General features: G+C 47.0%; 2 protein-coding genes across 4 annotated transcripts; one reads left to right on the top strand and one right to left on the bottom strand.

The window, feature by feature from the left end:
* The first annotated feature begins 844 nt into the window (after window positions 1–844).
* Window positions 845–11415, top strand: DRC2 (dynein regulatory complex subunit 2). 2 transcript variants are annotated; one of them, XM_079773436.1, is made up of 8 exons: window positions 845–1173; window positions 1724–1891; window positions 7661–7830; window positions 8347–8485; window positions 9456–9653; window positions 9850–10068; window positions 10426–10578; window positions 10688–11415. In XM_079773436.1, the coding sequence occupies exons 1-8, from the start codon at window positions 1042–1044 to the stop codon at window positions 11003–11005; spliced, it is 1497 nt and encodes a 498-aa protein (XP_079629562.1). In that variant the 5' UTR covers window positions 845–1041; the 3' UTR covers window positions 11006–11415. The 2 variants fall into 2 exon arrangements, with proteins under 2 accessions (XP_079629562.1, XP_079629563.1); XM_079773437.1 differs by lacking the exons at window positions 9850–10068; window positions 10426–10578; window positions 10688–11415 and having other exon boundaries at window positions 8758–9587.
* A 55-nt stretch (window positions 11416–11470) lies between these two features.
* On the bottom strand, window positions 11471–16162 carry FKBP11 (FKBP prolyl isomerase 11). 2 transcript variants are annotated; one of them, XM_079773438.1, is made up of 6 exons: window positions 14408–16162; window positions 14169–14234; window positions 13699–13786; window positions 13405–13438; window positions 12940–13010; window positions 11471–11711 (listed from the first exon to the last, which is right to left on the bottom strand). In XM_079773438.1, the coding sequence occupies exons 1-6, from the start codon at window positions 14537–14539 to the stop codon at window positions 11494–11496; spliced, it is 609 nt and encodes a 202-aa protein (XP_079629564.1). In that variant the 5' UTR covers window positions 14540–16162; the 3' UTR covers window positions 11471–11493. The 2 variants fall into 2 exon arrangements, with proteins under 2 accessions (XP_079629564.1, XP_079629565.1); XM_079773439.1 differs by lacking the exon at window positions 14408–16162 and having other exon boundaries at window positions 13405–13473; window positions 14169–14210.
* Window positions 16163–16205: the final 43 nt, after the last annotated feature.

The raw sequence follows: 16205 nt of genomic DNA on the forward strand, positions 1-16205 counted from the left end.
GGTACCATTCCCCTGGGTGAACAGGTTGACGACACTGGACCGCTTCCGTCATGGAAGGGCAGTGTTTTGTTCTTACTGAAACAGACATTTACTCTGGGTACACATTTGCCTTCTCTGACACAATGCTTCTGCCTTTTCTGGATATTTCATATAAAGGGCCCTGCCAATATGTGGTCTCTTGTGTCTGGCTTCTTTCAATGAGCATGTTTTTGAGATTAATTCATGTTGCAGCATGCATCTGTAGTTAGGTATCTTAGACTGATATCTAAAAGTAAAATAGCTATATAGCTATATTGCATGGTAAATTTATGTTTAAAAATTTAAGAAATTGCTAGAGCAACATTCTGTTTACTAGATGGGATGCTGCCTGATTCATAAATTGTTCAGTAAAACCTATTAGAAGGAAGGAAGGAAGGAAGGAAGGAAGGAAGGAAGGAAGGAAGGAAGGAAGGAAGGGAGGGAGGAAGGGAGGGAGGAAGGGAGGGAGGGAGGGAAGAAGGAAGAGAAAAGAAACTGCTAAACTGTTGTCCAAAGTGGTTGCAACATTTTACAATACCACCAGCAATGCATGAGGGTTCCCGGTTCTCCATATTATCTCCAAAATTTGTTATCTGTATTTTAAAATATTGCCATACCATGAAAAACAAAAACAAAAAATATTTTAAAAGGTTCAGTTAGGAGGCTAGCGATTTTGAGGATAAAACTATGCTTTCTCAAAACAAAACAAAACAAAACAAAAGCCTCACTGCGGTCCTCCAGGCGGCAGAGGGCGCTCTAAGGCAGGGCCTCTCTTCCGCGCCTCACAGCGCCCTTTTAGCAAGATCCCGTTGCTAGGAGACGGAGATGCGTCTTTCGGCTGGAGAGCCCGGCCTCCCGGCTGTCCCAGGCCCTGTCTTACCTCAGGACTAAGGTCTACGGTCTCACTACCGTCCAGGGGCAGTTCCAGAAGGCCTCTTTCTGGAGGCATTTTCCTTTCTACCGTCACTAACGCTGGCCGCGGCGGGCCCAGGATCCTTGCCCAGATCCAGCCCTTAGCCTGCTATGTCTAAGAAAGGGAAAAAGGCCAAGGCGCCCCTGTCTGATGAGGAGCAGCTGCTGCTGTTCCAGCAGAGGTTGCTGGCCGAGGAGGAGCTGGCTAGGAAGAAGGAGCGGCTCCTGAGCCAGTTCTTGAAGGTGATGCTTCCTCATTATCCCTGCCCAGCCCACCCGCTCCCTGCGCGGACCCTGCTGCTTTAACCCTGCCATGGTGGCAGCGTCATTTTTATGCTGGCCTCCCTCCTCCGGAAATCTTGAGACCTAAATATACTTAGATTTCCGGCAACAGTGTTTGGAAGGAGGGGCGGGGGTATAGAGCTCGGCAGTCACAACTGAGTCCCAGAACTGGGACAGTCGGTGCTCTCAGCCATCCCAACTGTTGGAAACTCTGATAGTCTCCCTGGAGGTGGGGTATTACACAGTGTCCTGCTCTGATGCCTCCATCCTAAAGGAAATTCACCCTTCCCCTCCTTAAAATGCCATCTGGCCGTTCCTATCTTACTTGAGATGCTCCCAAAACAAGAACAGGAATTACCTGAGTGTTAGCCATGAGGAGCTTTGGTCCCTCGGAAAAGACAAAGGTTAAGGTAAAAGTGGCAGTTGACCAACCAAGTGCAATCTTGTTTGTTGTGCTGTATTAGGGCTTTTGACCCTGACCTCCTTCAGGTGTGTTTATTCCCTCACACAGGACAAGCTGGCCAAGGAGGAGCACAATAGTGCTCTGAACCTTAATAAGATTAACACACAGTGGAGAACTGTTCTTCGAGAAGTCAAGACCAAAGAGCTTCATAAGGACATTGAGATCCTCAGCCAAACATTTGAACGAGTGGTGGACTGCAAGGACAGTGTCATCAAGGTAGGTGTTCTTCCCAAGGAAATCCTTGAATGTGGCTGCCTTGATCTCTTCTCTTAATAGAATGGGCCTAGAAAGTTAATTAATGATTCAAGCTTAATGCCCTCACAAGCAGCAGGCTGTGATGAAACTAGGCCAGTGGTCGGCAAACTCATTAGTCAACAGAGCCAAATATCAACAGTACAACGATTGAAATTTCTTTTGAGAGCCAAATTTTTCAAACTTAAACTTCTTCTAATGCCACTTCTTCAAAATAGACTCGCCCAGGCCGTGGTATTTTGTGGAAGAGCCACACTCAAGGGGCCAAAGAGCCGCATGTGGCCTGCGAGCCGCAGTTTGCTGACCACGGAACTAGGCTATTGGTAATAACAACTTTCACTGAAATGAAGAGTAGACTATTGAGTGGTCATCCCTCTCCCTCACTTAGAGGAGCCATTGCTTTTAGTCATCTACTGCCCCAAACCAGTACTATACAATATTAGAGTTACGAGGCACAGTAGACATCACCCCAGGACTTGAACTTAGTCCTACATCTTCATTTCAATGTAAGACTACTCAGTTCCAGAGGGAGGAAATGGCTCATCCAAGGTCACACAGCTAGTCGATGAGAGAGCTGGGACTACAGCACTGGTTTATTGATTCCTACTCTAGTGCTTTATTCAACCAAATTCTGTTTAGCCTCTTTGATTCAACTTCAGTAGCCCTGGATAAGGCTGAGAAGATCTCAGTGGGTAAGAGCAGTTCTGGATCTCTTAAGCAATTCAGTCAGTCATCCTTATGCTATTGGGAGATTCTTGTATCCATACCATCTTTTAAAAAGAAAGTTTTTATTGATTTGCGAGAGAGAAGAAGGGAGAGGGAGAAAGAGAAACATCGATGAGAAAGAGACATTGATTGGCTGCCTCCTGAACTCCACCTCCTCTACCCCCTCCCTCCCCCAAACCCAGTGTGTGCCCTGACTGGAAATCAAATCAGTGATCTCTCAGGTACATGGGACAACACTCAACCAAATGAGCCACACCGGGCCATACCATCTTTTTTGCTAAGGAATTTTGCTGTATCCCTTTTTTCATTCTAGTAATCTCTGCTCACTGGTTCCTTCCCCTTAGGCTTTTATGTATTAAAATCCTATATAATAAAGAGGTAATATGCAAATTGACCATCATGCCCTCGCACAATATGGCCGTCCCCATGTGGTCACAAAATGGCCACCACATGATGGCCAGCAGGGGAGGGCAGTTGGGGGTGACCAGGCTGGCAGGGGAGGGCAGTTGGGGGCAACCAGGCCTGCAGCGGAGGGAGGACAGTTGGGGGGGACCAGGTCTGCAGGAGAGGGCAGTTAGGGGTGACCTGGCTGGCAGGGGAGGGCAGTTGGGGAGGACCAGGCCTGCAGGGGAGGGCAGTTGGGGGGGACCAGGCCTGCAGGGGAGGGCAGTTGGGGGCAATCAGGCCGGCAGGGGAGGGCAGTTGGGGGCAATCAGGCCGGCAGGGAAGCAGTTAGGCATCAATCAGGCCAGCAGGGGAGTGGTTAGGGGTGGTCAGGCTGGCAGACAGAAGTGGTTAGGGGCAATCAGGCAGGCAGGCAGGCGAGCGGCTGTGAGCCAGCAGTCCTGGATTGTGAGAGGGATGTCCCAGATTGGAGAGGTGCAGGCTGGGCTGAGGGACACCCCCCACAGTGCACAATTTCATGCACCGGGCCTCTATTATATATATGTAATTTATTTCAGAGAAGAAGGGCGAGGGAGAGAAGATAGAAAGAAAAGAGAATCATTGATTAGCTGCTTCCTGTACGCCCCACACTGGGGATCAAGCCTGCACCCAGGCATGTGCCCTGACTGGGAATCAAACTGAACCCCACTGGCTGGGCTTAGGGGTATGCAGGAAGCAGCTGATCAATGATTCTCATCATTGATGTTTCTATCTCTCTCTCCTTCTCCCTTCCTCTCTGAAATAGATGAAAAATATATTTTTAAAAGATTCTCTCTTTGTCTTTAACCTTTGGCATTTTAATTATGATGTGTCTTAGTATAGGCCTCTTATTTGGGACTCTCTGTGCTTCCTGGACTTGTATGTCTATTTCTTTTACCAGGTTAGGGAAGTTTTTCATCATTATTTTTTCACATAGGTTTTCATTCCTTGTTCTCTCTCTTCTCCTTTTGGCACCCCCATGATGCAAATGTTTGTATGCTTAAAGTTGTCCCAGAGGCTCCTTATACTATCCTCATTTTTATGTATTCTTTTTGCTGTTCTGATTGGATGTCTTCTGCTTCCTTGTCTTCGAAATCTCCAATTTGATCCTCTGCTTCGCCTACTTCACTGTTGATTCCCTGTAATGTATTCTTCACTTCAGTTAGTGTATACGTTATTTCTGACTGGTTCTTTTTCATGTTTTCTATCTCTGTTTTTATGTTTCCTTTCTCTTTATTGAAGTTCTCACTAAGTTCATCTATTCTTCCCCTAAGTTGATTTAGCATTTTTATATAAACAGTGGTTTGAACTCTGCATGTAGTAGATTGCTTGTCTCCATTTTATTTAGTTCTTTTTCTGGAGTTTTTTCCTGTTATTTCATTTGGGACATGTTTCTTTGTCTCATTTTGGCTGCCTCCCTGTGTTTGTTTCTATGTATTAGGTAGAACTGCTACATCTCCCTGTCTTGGTAGAGTAGTAGGTGTACTGTAGGGTCCAGTGTCACAGCCTCCCCAATCACCCGAGCTGGTCACTCCAGGTGCACCCCCCATGTGGGCTATGTATACCTTCCTGTTGTAGTTGAGTCTTGATTGCTGTTGGCACCTCAATGGGAGGGATTTACCCTCAGGCTGATAGGCTGTGAGGACTAATTTCGACTACCATGGAGGATCAGCTATGCAGGGGCTGACCCCACAGAGCAGGATTTACTTCAACAGGGTTCTAGTGACTGCTGAGTCCACCCTTTGAATGTATCCCTTGTGGAGGAGGTTGGGTGGTACTTTGACCTGGTCTGAAGCTGTCCACCAAATGTACTGACTCTGGAGCCCCCTGGGAGGTGCAGATCAAAGTCAGCTGCCACCTGTGTCCTGCCCGGGGCCACCCTTCATGAGCTACAGAGCAATATGTAGATGGCTGCTATTTGTGCTGGAATTGGATTTGCCCAGCAGAGGCCAAGCTGTGAACCAAGGCTGGCTGCCACTAGTGCCGGGCCTGGGGTCACTTAGTGAGAGGTATGTGGCATGCTGAGGCCAGATGCTGCTTGTTTTTTTTTTTTTAATAGCCAATCATTGTTTCTTTAGTGTCCATTTTTTGTCTTTTTTAAAAAAAATAGATTCTTATTGATTTCAGAGAGGAAGGGAGAGAGAGATAGAAACATCAATGATGAGAGAGAATCATTGATCGGCTGCCTCCTGCACGCCCCTCACTGGGGATCGAGCCCCCAGTCTGGGCATGTGCCGTTGGCCGGAATCGAACCTGGGACCCCTCAGTCTGCAGGCTGACACTGTCCACTGAGTCAAACTGGCTAGGGCCAGATGCTGCTTGTTTGAGAAATTTTAGGAAAGTCCAGAGCATTTACCAACATAGGTTGTTTGTATGGAAAAACCACAGGAAATGGCTTGGACTGGGCCCACAAGATGAATGGGATGGGGTCTCAGAGAATCGGCAGAGCAGGGCCAGCAGTGTTAGCCAGGTTGATGGAGGTTCAGATATGGCACCGGCCTGCAGGCTCTGTGGGGCAAGGGCCCAGAAAAAGAACAATGGCGTCTGCCAACACTTCTGTCTGGGAAAAAGCTGCTCTTCCAGCTCTTGCCTCGATGTCAGACAACTCAGTTCCCCCCTGTATGTCCCTGGTGCCTCAGCACTGGAGCTTAGAGCGAGTGAGTCCTAGGAAGTCTGTGGGCAGGACCTTTAAGAGGAACTGCCTGGGACTCCAGAAGCCCTGGTCTCACTCATCCACAATCCCCACTGGTTTTCATAATCACAGTTATGGGGACTTCCCTTCCTGGCACTGGAACCCTAGTTTGGGGAACTTAGTGTGGGGCTGGGACCCCTCATGCCTCAGGGTGGACCTCTGCATTCAAGATATCTCTCTACATGTGGATGTGGGATCAGCCCATTCAGCAGCTCTGCCCCTCATAGGACTTCTGTTCAGCTAGATTTCAGGTGATTCTTAATGATAGTTGTCTGTAAGTTTAGTTGTAATTTTGATGTGGTTGTGGGAGGAGGATTTAAGTATTGCTTTTACCTACGCCACCATCTTGACCTGAACATCCAGATTATCTTTCTAAAACAAAATCTGATTCTGTTATTCCACTGCTTAAGTCTCCTAAGTGGCTCCCCACTTCTACGGGAAAAAAAAATCCATACTGCATGGCAAGAATAGCAATGCCCTTCATTTACCCTCTACCTGTACCTTTCACAGCCAGCCTTGTTTCTTACCTGTGCCTTTGTACATGCTATTTCCTCTACCTGGGATTTTATTTTCCCCATCTCCTCAGTTTTCCCGGCAAACTCTCCCTCCTCTTCAAGAGTGATACAAATGACATCTCTTCTGCGAAACCTTCCCCAGTGTTCTTAGTTAGATGTAGGCACTCAGTTCTTTATATCCCATTGTCAATGGTAAATCATTAATTTCATATCACTTAGCATGTTAAACTGTAATGTTCTGTTTATTTAACTCTTTTCCTACTTCAAGACTGCAAGCTCCTTTGAGGGCAGTGAGGATGTCTTCTAATCTTGGAATCCTCAGTCTCCAGCATAGTGCTGGATAAACATTTGTTGAATGAGTGAATAGTCATCCATTATTATCTTATTTCATAAGATCCTTTGTCATGTAAACATAAGGTGAAAGCTATCGCTGCATAGAGGTTGTGGTAGTTCACAGTGAGACTCAAGGTGTTTGGATCATATGGGAACTCAGTAAATGCTTCTTTGTTCTATTTAATTTTATTTTGCTTTCTTTTTTTAGGACACAAAGTTTTCTTTAATTATTTTTTTGGGGGAAGGGACACCATGCTTCTACTCAACACCCAACCAACTGAACCACACCGGCCAGGGCTCATTTGACTTTTCTGAATGGTTACTACATTTCCATTGTCCAAAATTAAAAAGATAAAAAGTTACATAGTGAAAATTCCTTCCAGCTGCCCAATGCCCATTAGTTGCATGAATAAACATTATTTTACACAAATGGTAGTATCACATACTGTTCTGCCCATTGCCTTTTTCACTTAACAATATGTCCTGGGTGCCTGGACGGTGTGGTTCAGTGCTTGAGCATCCACCTATGAACCAGGAGGTCAGGGTTCGATACCGGGTCAGGGCACATGCCTGGGTTGCGAGCTTGATCCCAGTAGGGGGCATGCAGGAGGCAGCTGATAAATTATTTTCATTATTGATGTTTCTCTCTCTCCCTCTCTGAAATCAATAATAATAATAATAATAATAATAATATATATATATATTTTTTAAAGGCAGGACAAATGCTTGATTTCTTCTCTTCCCTGACAAGATACCCTAGGTTCAACTTGTTTATTTTTGCCTCAGATTTCGAAGCAGCCATTTCTCTACGAATCCCTGATTCCTTTTAGTGGTAGCCCCATCACTGTAAATGTTTGTTGCCCCGAGGACACTGGCTGGCTATATGGGGTTCTCTGATGTCACTCTGACTTTAAGTTCAATAGTGGGAGAACCAGCACGCTTCGGTCCAAAGAAAAGTCATCCAGCTATCCAGCTGAATACATCTTTAATTTTCTCACACAGAAGTCATCCAGCCAAAATGGTAACTCTGTGCTTCCTACCCAGTCTTTAGCTAAGGACCTGTCAGAAGCTGAGGAGCAGTATGCCCATGCCCTGCGCAGCCACTTGCACAACATTGACCAGCTGTTGGCCTTGCAGAGATGCCGACTCAACCTCCTGGAGGAAAATTACAACATGGAGCTGGAGACCCTAACCAAGGAGTTTGAGACAGAAAGGTATGGGGTTTGAGTCCAAGGGAGCATAGAGAGCCTGTGTCAAGGAGCTGTCTGTAAGCAGGTGGCCAGCACTCTCAAGCATCCCACCTTGATGATGACATCACCTCCAGCAGAAAAGACCCTGATTTCCTTCTAAACTAATGTGGGTTTAAGCTTGTGGCCTTAGCTTCCTTTGCCCGTGCCAGGTCCCTATTTGTAACGTCTCATCACCCACTGTCAGCTATCAAAATTCTACCCATCTGGCAGGGGACAGGAATGGGAAGGAGACTTCTCACTGTAACCTTTGCACTTTTTAATTTTTATATCACATGAATATATTAACCTATTCAAAAATAAAAATAATCTTATTCATTCTTTTTGGCCCTAAAGGAAATAGATCCCTCCCTCGCTCTGTTTTTCTTCAGTACCTAAGAGTTTGTACCATTCGTATAGTTTTATCACATACTGCTTTGAATTGTCATTATTGGCCCATCTGCTTTATTCCTCAGAGCAGGGACAGTGTCTTATCTTCCATAGGAAGACTATTATTGACCAACATGAAAAAGAGATTCGCTACCTACAAGATGTCTTCATGGCCATGGAGCAGAACTACATAGATTCTGAGTATGAAAGCAAGCTGGAGTTCCAGAGCATGTGGGATGATCTCAAAAACAAGGTACAGAGGGGAAGTAATGGGCAAGAGCTGGGAGAGAAGTGAGAGAAAAATGCTCCAGGCTAGCAGCTCAGAGAGATTCCTTTAACCAACATAATCAATAAAATGCCTGTTGCCACTGTAGGTACTCCTATTGCCTTTTGTACTTTTGTGAAAATTGGTCGGGAGGGAGGATCATTCTGAGATATCAAGGAAATGCATTTTAAAGCTAAAAAGCAACAAGGAGATCATCTGGCTTCACCTGGGAAAGATAATGCTTTGATTTCTGTCCCCAGTCTTTTTACCTGTCTCACTGAAGACCCTCAGCTAGTCAAGTGTTTCTTCTAATCTACTCTGTTCTTCCGGGATTCCATAATTATTTTGAAAGGCAAGATCATGGTAGACAGCCGTGAGATTTGTAGATGAAGAAACTAAAGCCCCGTAAAGTAAAATGACCTGCCAAAGTCCTGCTGCTGGTTTGTGGCAGAGCCAGGAGGAGAATCCAGTTTCTGGCCCCTTGGCCAAACTGCTTTCCACCATCCTGTAGGCTGCAAACTTTAGCTAGCCTGCAGACCTGGGCTTGAGTATGAGAGTCTTTGTTTTTATTTTGCCCTGTGGTGTTTTGTAAAACATTTTAATAAGGTTCCCAAATTTAAAAAATGGGAGATTTCACATAAAAATTCAAGTTTTCACCTTCCCTTGAAAATTGTGCAGATCTGGTAACACCGGGTCAGTATTTCCAAATGGAGACACTCACGTGGAGCTGAGCAGCTGTGCCTTCCCCACTCCCCCCGCTAAAGAGCATTTCCTCTCTGGTTCACCACAGGCCCCATCTAGCCCACAGCACTTATTTATATCATCTGCCTGGTCTTTGTAGGCATTTTCATTGGCGACCCTGCACTCTCCTATGCTATAAACAGTGCAAGAGTGTGAGGTTACTGGTGGAAGTGAAAGGGTAATTCCAAGCATTGGCTATTTTGGGGCCACTTCCTAGAATATAGAAGAGAAGCACTTTCTAAGACTGCAACTAGAGAGTGTAGTAGAAGATCTATGGAGAAGGTTCCAGGATGCACTTAAGAATTACACTGATGCCACAGAGGATCGAAAGATTGCCTTTGAGACTTTGAAAGTGAAGGACGAGAAGAGCTCCAAAGACATTGAAGCACAGATGAAAAAAATACAGAGACTACAGGTTAGTGCACCCAATCAGAAATACTCACTGCTTTACCTTCTCCTTTATCCCCTGTTCATCTTCCCCCAATTCCCACTGGGCCTCATCACTAGTTGCGGAAAGATATGCTTTGATTTCCATCCCCAGTCTTTTTACCTTTCTCACCGAAGACCCTCAGCCAGTCAAGTATTTCTTCTAATCTACTCTATTCTTCCAGGATTCCATACTTATTTTGAAAGGCAAGATCATGGTGCATAGCCGTGAAAGTGAAGAACAGAACCAGTACATTCGTGATGACAAGGAGTTGGTCCTTGTACAACTACGAAAACTTAAGGCCCAAAGGACTCAGGTCCGGGAAAGAGCACAGGAGAATTTAGTCAAACTCACTCTGGAAAGTAATGCCACCCTCAAAGCCCTGACAGCGATTGTTGATAAGGTAACAGGGGAGAGGGTGGTCCAAACAAAACCAAGGAACTGGGCTCCCTGTGAAGTAAAAAGGATTTGAGAATGGTAGAGGAGGCTTCCTCCTGCTTCCTGCCTGAGGGGACACTTGGAATATCTTTTTTTATTTCATGTTCCCTTCCCCCTCACATTTTAAGTTAAATACATTAATAATGAATGGATTTTATAAGAATATAAAATACTTGCCATACAGTAAGCACTCTTTGTTAGATGTGTATATTACTCGTCTCCCACTTAAATTAATAGCTTCCCTGGTTCATGCAGGGAACCAACTCCATTACTCCCCATTATTAGTCTTTACTAATAAAAGGTGTCTTCCTGCTTTCAATAGGGTGAAAAGATCCTTAAAATTGCTGAAATATGTAGGAAATTTGAAACAGAGGAAGAAAAAGTGCTGCCCTTTTATTCATCAATATTGACTCCGGAGGAGCAGGAGGAGATAGAGGAAATTATCCCAGAGGAGCTTGCTGAGGAGCTGGCAAAGGTAAAGTTCCCAGGGCCCAGAGGCCTGAGCTTAAGGTTGGGGATGATGGACCCTGGGCTGTATTCACTAATGGGCCCCACCACACACCTCCCTTTAAATCAATTCCCAGGTGATATCGGACTACAGAGGGATGGATAATTTCTGGAAACGGTACAACAAAGTGAAACTAGAACAACTGAGCCTCCAACAAAGACGTACCCAATTGTTAGAGATCAATGGGAAGCTGCGGGAGATGCTCAAGCGGTACTTGGATGGCATTTCAGTGAGTGATGAAGTGCTGAGCCAGCTCAACCCACTCTTCATCGTCAACTACCGAAGCAACATACCCCAGCCCTTGTCTAAACCTACAACCCAGCCAGATGACAAAAAAAGTCGAACCACTTACAACGTCATTGAGGCAGCCCACGTGATCTCCCATATCCTGTGATACAAGGAGAAAATCTCTTTTCAACCTCCAGAGAATTTTTTGAGAGACCTGAGGACTTTGCTATTAAAAATTCCCATAGAGTTCATGAGCTCCTTATATCTTTGCCATATTGGACAGAACAGTCTATTTTGACATCACCAGGAAATAAGCAGCCCCAGGGCATGGAGAGACTAGCTAGGCAACTACTAGGAGGCTTATTTCTCAATGAAGCATTGCTCCTGGAGTCAGGTCACCACGGGAGCCAAAACCTATACCTCCCGGACCTAAAAATCCGATGGGGATTCAAGAACAAGTCCCTGGAGTAGGTTAGGACAGGAGGAGGAGGCCAGGGGGAAGAGGTGATTCCAAGCCTCTAACCACCCCCATGACAGACAAGATCCAACACAGTATGCCTTTTCCCCAGCCCCTTCACCTCATCCCCACTTACAAAAGTAGCCTCAGAAAGTATCAGTTGACGAACGCAAAGAAGTTTTAAAAATTATTATTTATTATTTCTTTTTGCTCTTGTTTCGTTTCTCTTCCTTGAGCTTCTTTTTGGAGACTTTAGGACTGCTGGCCTTTTTGTACAGGTGATACCCAATGAGGCTCAGGAGGGCTGGCACCATTGCCATGCCCACCAGAGGCAAAATGCCCTTCATCAGCTTTTGCCAGTAGTTGGCTCGGATCAGTGCAATCAGCTCCACGTCAAACTGCAGCACTGCATCCGCTGGAGGCAGAGAAGAGGTGAGGGTTAGGATCTCTGTGCACTTTATCTAGGACTCTGAATGAATGAAAACAGGGAAGGTAGGCCACACCAGAGCAACAACTATGACGCTGGCAAGATTTAACTGTGGGGTTGAGTTCCCTTAGACAAGGCAGAGATGGGCTATGAGCAGAGTCTAGTGATAGTCATGTTTACCCCAAATATACAAATGTGGCTTGGTTTCCATGACGGGTCTTTGACAGCACAGGGAAAGTTTCTGTGGATCTGAAACGTACACACTGTTCTCCATTTATGAGTGAGAGAAGCCTCTATACTAACTGTACTCCATTTCCAAACAACCACAAGGATACAATCTTTGCAGGGCTGAAATTAATCGGATTTAAGCTAGACTTTTAAATTCCACCAACCAGTGAGCATATTCAATGAAATTATTAGAAAAGATAGGTGTTCTAACATAAGAGCTGGAGAGGAAGAAGGATGTGTCTTAAGAAGGTACGGGGGAATGAGGGGGAAGTGGGGAAGCAATGTAAATAGAAGCAGCACCAGAAAGCAGAAGGTAATGGAGCTTTGAGTAAGAGTTCATTTCTCGTTAGTCTCCCTATCCTCTCTCCAGGTCTCCCTCTGAGCTGGAACTGGGATAAGAACTTTTACCCTGATACTCTGAAGTATAACACATTTTAGCTAATAGAACATGTGTTATAACCAAAAGCAAGAGACACACATCTTGTGAAATCTGTTCCATCCCAGGCCTTTAAGAGTAAGAATCAACAGTGACTTGAGAGGGCTTTTAAAGTTATGGGGTGGGCTTGGCTTTTAAAAGTTGTTTTTTTGTTTCATTTTGTTGTCAATTACTTGACTATGATCCTTTTTCCTATCTCTTCCCTGGTGAAGACTGAGAGGAAGGGTGGAGATGCAGCGAGAAGCCATGCCAGCTGCACAAATGACTCCATTTGTAATTGTAGGAAAACGACAGGAAAGTAGTCTAGAGTTCTGGGAAGGGTGACATGGGCAGCAGGCCCATGTGGCACAAGCAGGTGTCTCCTTTCTAAAAAGCTGCTGGCTGCCAGAGGACAAGCCAGGTGACATTAACAGGTTCTCTAGTCCCTGGAGAGGGCCCCAGCCACCACTGTCCCTTTTAGCAAACTGATTTAGACCTTCTCAAGCTCCAAATTATATAGCTCTGAGAGACGGGGTATTTTGATGATTGGGAAGAGAGCTCTAGTCAGGTTACCTGGGATAGATGGTGGAAATCCCCGTTTTCCATAGGCCAAGTGAGAAGGAATGATTGCCCTTCGCTTCTCTCTGAGGGAAAGAATGTAAGTCACAGCCAGAGGTGGGACCAGGTGGGCCAGCAGCCTCAGTCCATCTGAAGCCCCACCAGCAAAACCCTCTCGGTATTCATGTCCAAAAGATGAACTTCCCACCTTATACCAAACAGGTTGACCAGCAAAGGTATACATCCACCCCCCCTCACTCCCCCCCCCCCCCACACACACACACATGCTTCAACTCCTCCAACAAAACCCACAGCCAGAGAGGCACAGAGGCTTTGGATGCCTTCAGGGGTCCCAATGACTGATGCAAAGCCAGGGTCCTTTGTCCCATGTTTCCTGCCTCCTCTAGAAGCAGAGATAGCAGCGAACGCTTCTAGCCATGCAAAGGGAATACCCAAGCCCATCTCTGCCCAGATACTCACCCCACACACATGTCTAGAAGGCTTTGCTCCAGACCTTGAGGAAGAAGACATAACTGAACAGGAAGCTACCTACAGTCCCAAAATCCCAGGAGAGGAGATCAATGGTTCCCCCTTCACCCTTAGTTGAGCTCCCTGTTTCTTAGATCTCTGGCCTCCTTCTAGTAGGGTATGGGGCAAGAGGAATATTAGAAGTGGGGTTTGAACCTCAGGAGGGCCATTTCTAAGGTAGCTTAGGGATTGAAGGGGTTAAGAAAGCACTTAGGTTGGCATGAGTGGGAGGCACAGGTCACATACCTGGGATCACCTGCTTTTGGCCAAGTTCTATAACCAGAGGGTCTCTGGTCAGAGAAGTATCAATAACACGTCCATCTACCAAGCTGCCCTGAGGGGAGAGAGCATCCAAAGCTCACACCTAGTACCCCTCCCTCCCAGCAGGCGCAATACACACCTGGGCTGCTGGGCGGGGCAGCCCCCTAGCAGCTGCAGCCTAGCACTCCCCTCTGGGCAGAAAGGAACAGGAAGCCCTAAAGGACTGGCACTTATCGGAGATCTCTCCACCCTTCACTTCTCGGTGCTCGGGAGGAACTGGGGGGGAAGCAGGCAGGAAGAGGAACGTCCCCCCACCCTCCATCCGCCACGTGCTCGAAGACCCCAGAGCCCAGTTACTCCCCTAACCACTCGCCACGTGTCCAAGCCAAAGCTGACGTGTTTCATCAGGGCGCCGCCCCCTCCCAGGCTCCGCCTGGGCCCCCCACACCCCTCACCGTGTAGTGTATGTGAAGCGTGTCTCCAAAGGCAGCGGGCTCCGCACACGGTTCGGGGGGCTCCACCTATGATCGGACTACAGGAGTCATGGAGGATCCTCCAAAGATCCCGTTCTTGCCCCTGGACCCGACACCCCCAACTCAGTCCCCGCACTTCTCCTCCCGGCTCGCATGTTCACTTGGACCTGTATTCGCGCTCAAGACCTGCCCCGCGGACCGAACAGGGTCAAGCTCCTCACCAGGGTCTCCACTTGGAGGGTCCGGACAGGACTTTCGGTTTCGAACCCCGTCTCAGCCTGGCACGCCGCCCCACTGAGCAGCAGCAGCAGCGGCAGCAGGCAGCGCGGGAGTAGCGGCGGGCGCAGGGTCATGATTTGAGGCGGTGCACGGCGCAGGACACCAGGACCGGCTGCCAGGGTGGCGGAGGCCAGAACAGCGGTTCCTCAGCGCCCAGGCTGGACTGGACAGGACGGGGCGGGTCGGAGACACAACAGCTCCTCCTCCTGCAGCCCATCCTCCACCTTGTCCCCACCTCCTGGAGGGCGGAGGCCACAAGGCGCCCTCCCTACCCTCTAAGATCGGAGGTTGTGGATTCTGACTGGGCGGTCAGTGAGGCACTGTCCCACAGTGAGGGCCCGGGACACCTACCACCACCCATTATTAACCTGTGTGGCAGGCCCTTGTCTGCAATCCTCAAAACCACCCTGAAAAGTAGCCATAATTGTTTCCATTTTACAGATGAGTAACTGGGTGCTCAGGTTAATTTACCCAAGGTCATCTATCTAAGTGGTGGCAGAGACAGAATTCAAACCCAAGACTGCCTGAGTCCAGCTTGCTTGCTTTCTGATTTTGCCTAAGATACCCGGCTCCTCACACCTATCCGGGCAGTGTCTGGCTGGCCCATCCCACCCCAGCAGTTGTCAAAGGCAGCATCCCTCTCCCATCTCCCCCCTTTCCGTTTGAATTTTTGGAGGTCTGACATCAGGTGATTCTGCATCATGTGTTTTCATCTCTGCCCACGCTCATGCTATGCTCTTCCTTCACATGTCAAGCTCACTTTAGACCAGTAGTTCCCAACATGGGGCACACGCTGCACAGGGGGGCAATTTGATTTTTTTAAGGGGGGCAATTCAAGAATGAGTTATTAACAGTGAATTTTTTTGCATTTCTTATGGTTCTAAGGGCCTCATATACAGTACATAAATATATGTGCCATTTATGCATTTCAGTTCTCTATTATGTTTTGAAACTTTATTTGCTATTTTTCATATCACTTCACATTATCATTTTAAACAATTTCTTCCTCAGTATTTCAACTACCCTTTCGTTCTTTTATTTTTCTCTTTCATGGATGCCATGTTCTTTGGACGCTTGTTTAGACCAAGTTAATGGCCTTTTAGGCTTCTTCCATGTGAATAGTTCACTTTTTGAATAACAATTATGTTACAGGGGGGCATCAGGATTTTAGAGATGCTTAGGTGGGGCATGGCCAAAAAAAGGTTGGGAACCACTGCTTTAGACCAAGCTCAAATATCACTGATTCCAAGCTAGAAGTGGATTATTTCTTAACTTCAGGCATACACTCAGGGACATTATTTTTCCTTATGTTGTGGTTATTTGTGTACTAGAGGCCTGGTGTATGAAATTCATGCACTCGGGGGGCGGGGGTCCCTCAGCCCAGCCTGTGCCCTTTTGCAGTTCAGGAGCCCTCCGGGAATGTCCGACTGCCTCGGAGAGGCTCCTGCCACCACGGCTGTGCTCGCCAGCTGAGAGCCTGGCTTCTGGCTGAGCAGCACTCCCCTTGTGGGAGCGCACTGACCACCAGAGGGCAGCTCCTGCATTGAGTGCCTGCCCCCTGGTGGTCAGTGTGTGTCATAGTGACCGGTTGTTCCGCAGTCTAGTCGATTTGCACATTAGCCTTTTATTATATAGGAAGGATGCCTCCCTCCTCTAAAGAATCAGCACTGATGGCAAGGACAAGATTGTAATCATGTCTGGAGTCCCTTACATACTAGCTGAACAATACCCTCCATATAA

The sequence above is a fragment of the Cnephaeus nilssonii genome (genome assembly GCF_951640355.1).
Source record: "Cnephaeus nilssonii genome assembly, chromosome: 6".
NCBI classification, from domain to species: Eukaryota; Metazoa; Chordata; class Mammalia; order Chiroptera; family Vespertilionidae; genus Cnephaeus; species Cnephaeus nilssonii.

Bases quoted from the DNA above. Each gene is read 5' to 3' on its own strand.
- FKBP11 (XM_079773438.1), bottom strand. From the start codon at position 14,539: ATGACCCTGCGCCCGCCGCTACTCCCGCGCTGCCTGCTGCCGCTGCTG. The intron at 13,787-14,168 runs GTGAGGGGTGTG...CTCTCCCCTCAG, and splicing joins CGCTTCACATACACTACACG to GGCAGCTTGGTAGATGGACG. The intron at 11,712-12,939 runs GTAACCTGACTA...CTCTGCCTCCAG, and splicing joins ATTTCCACCATCTATCCCAG to CGGATGCAGTGCTGCAGTTT.
- DRC2 (XM_079773436.1), top strand. From the start codon at position 1,042: ATGTCTAAGAAAGGGAAAAAGGCCAAGGCGCCCCTGTCTGATGAGGAG. The intron at 1,174-1,723 runs GTGATGCTTCCT...TCCCTCACACAG, and splicing joins TCCTGAGCCAGTTCTTGAAG to GACAAGCTGGCCAAGGAGGA. The intron at 10,579-10,687 runs GTAAAGTTCCCA...ATCAATTCCCAG, and splicing joins TTGCTGAGGAGCTGGCAAAG to GTGATATCGGACTACAGAGG.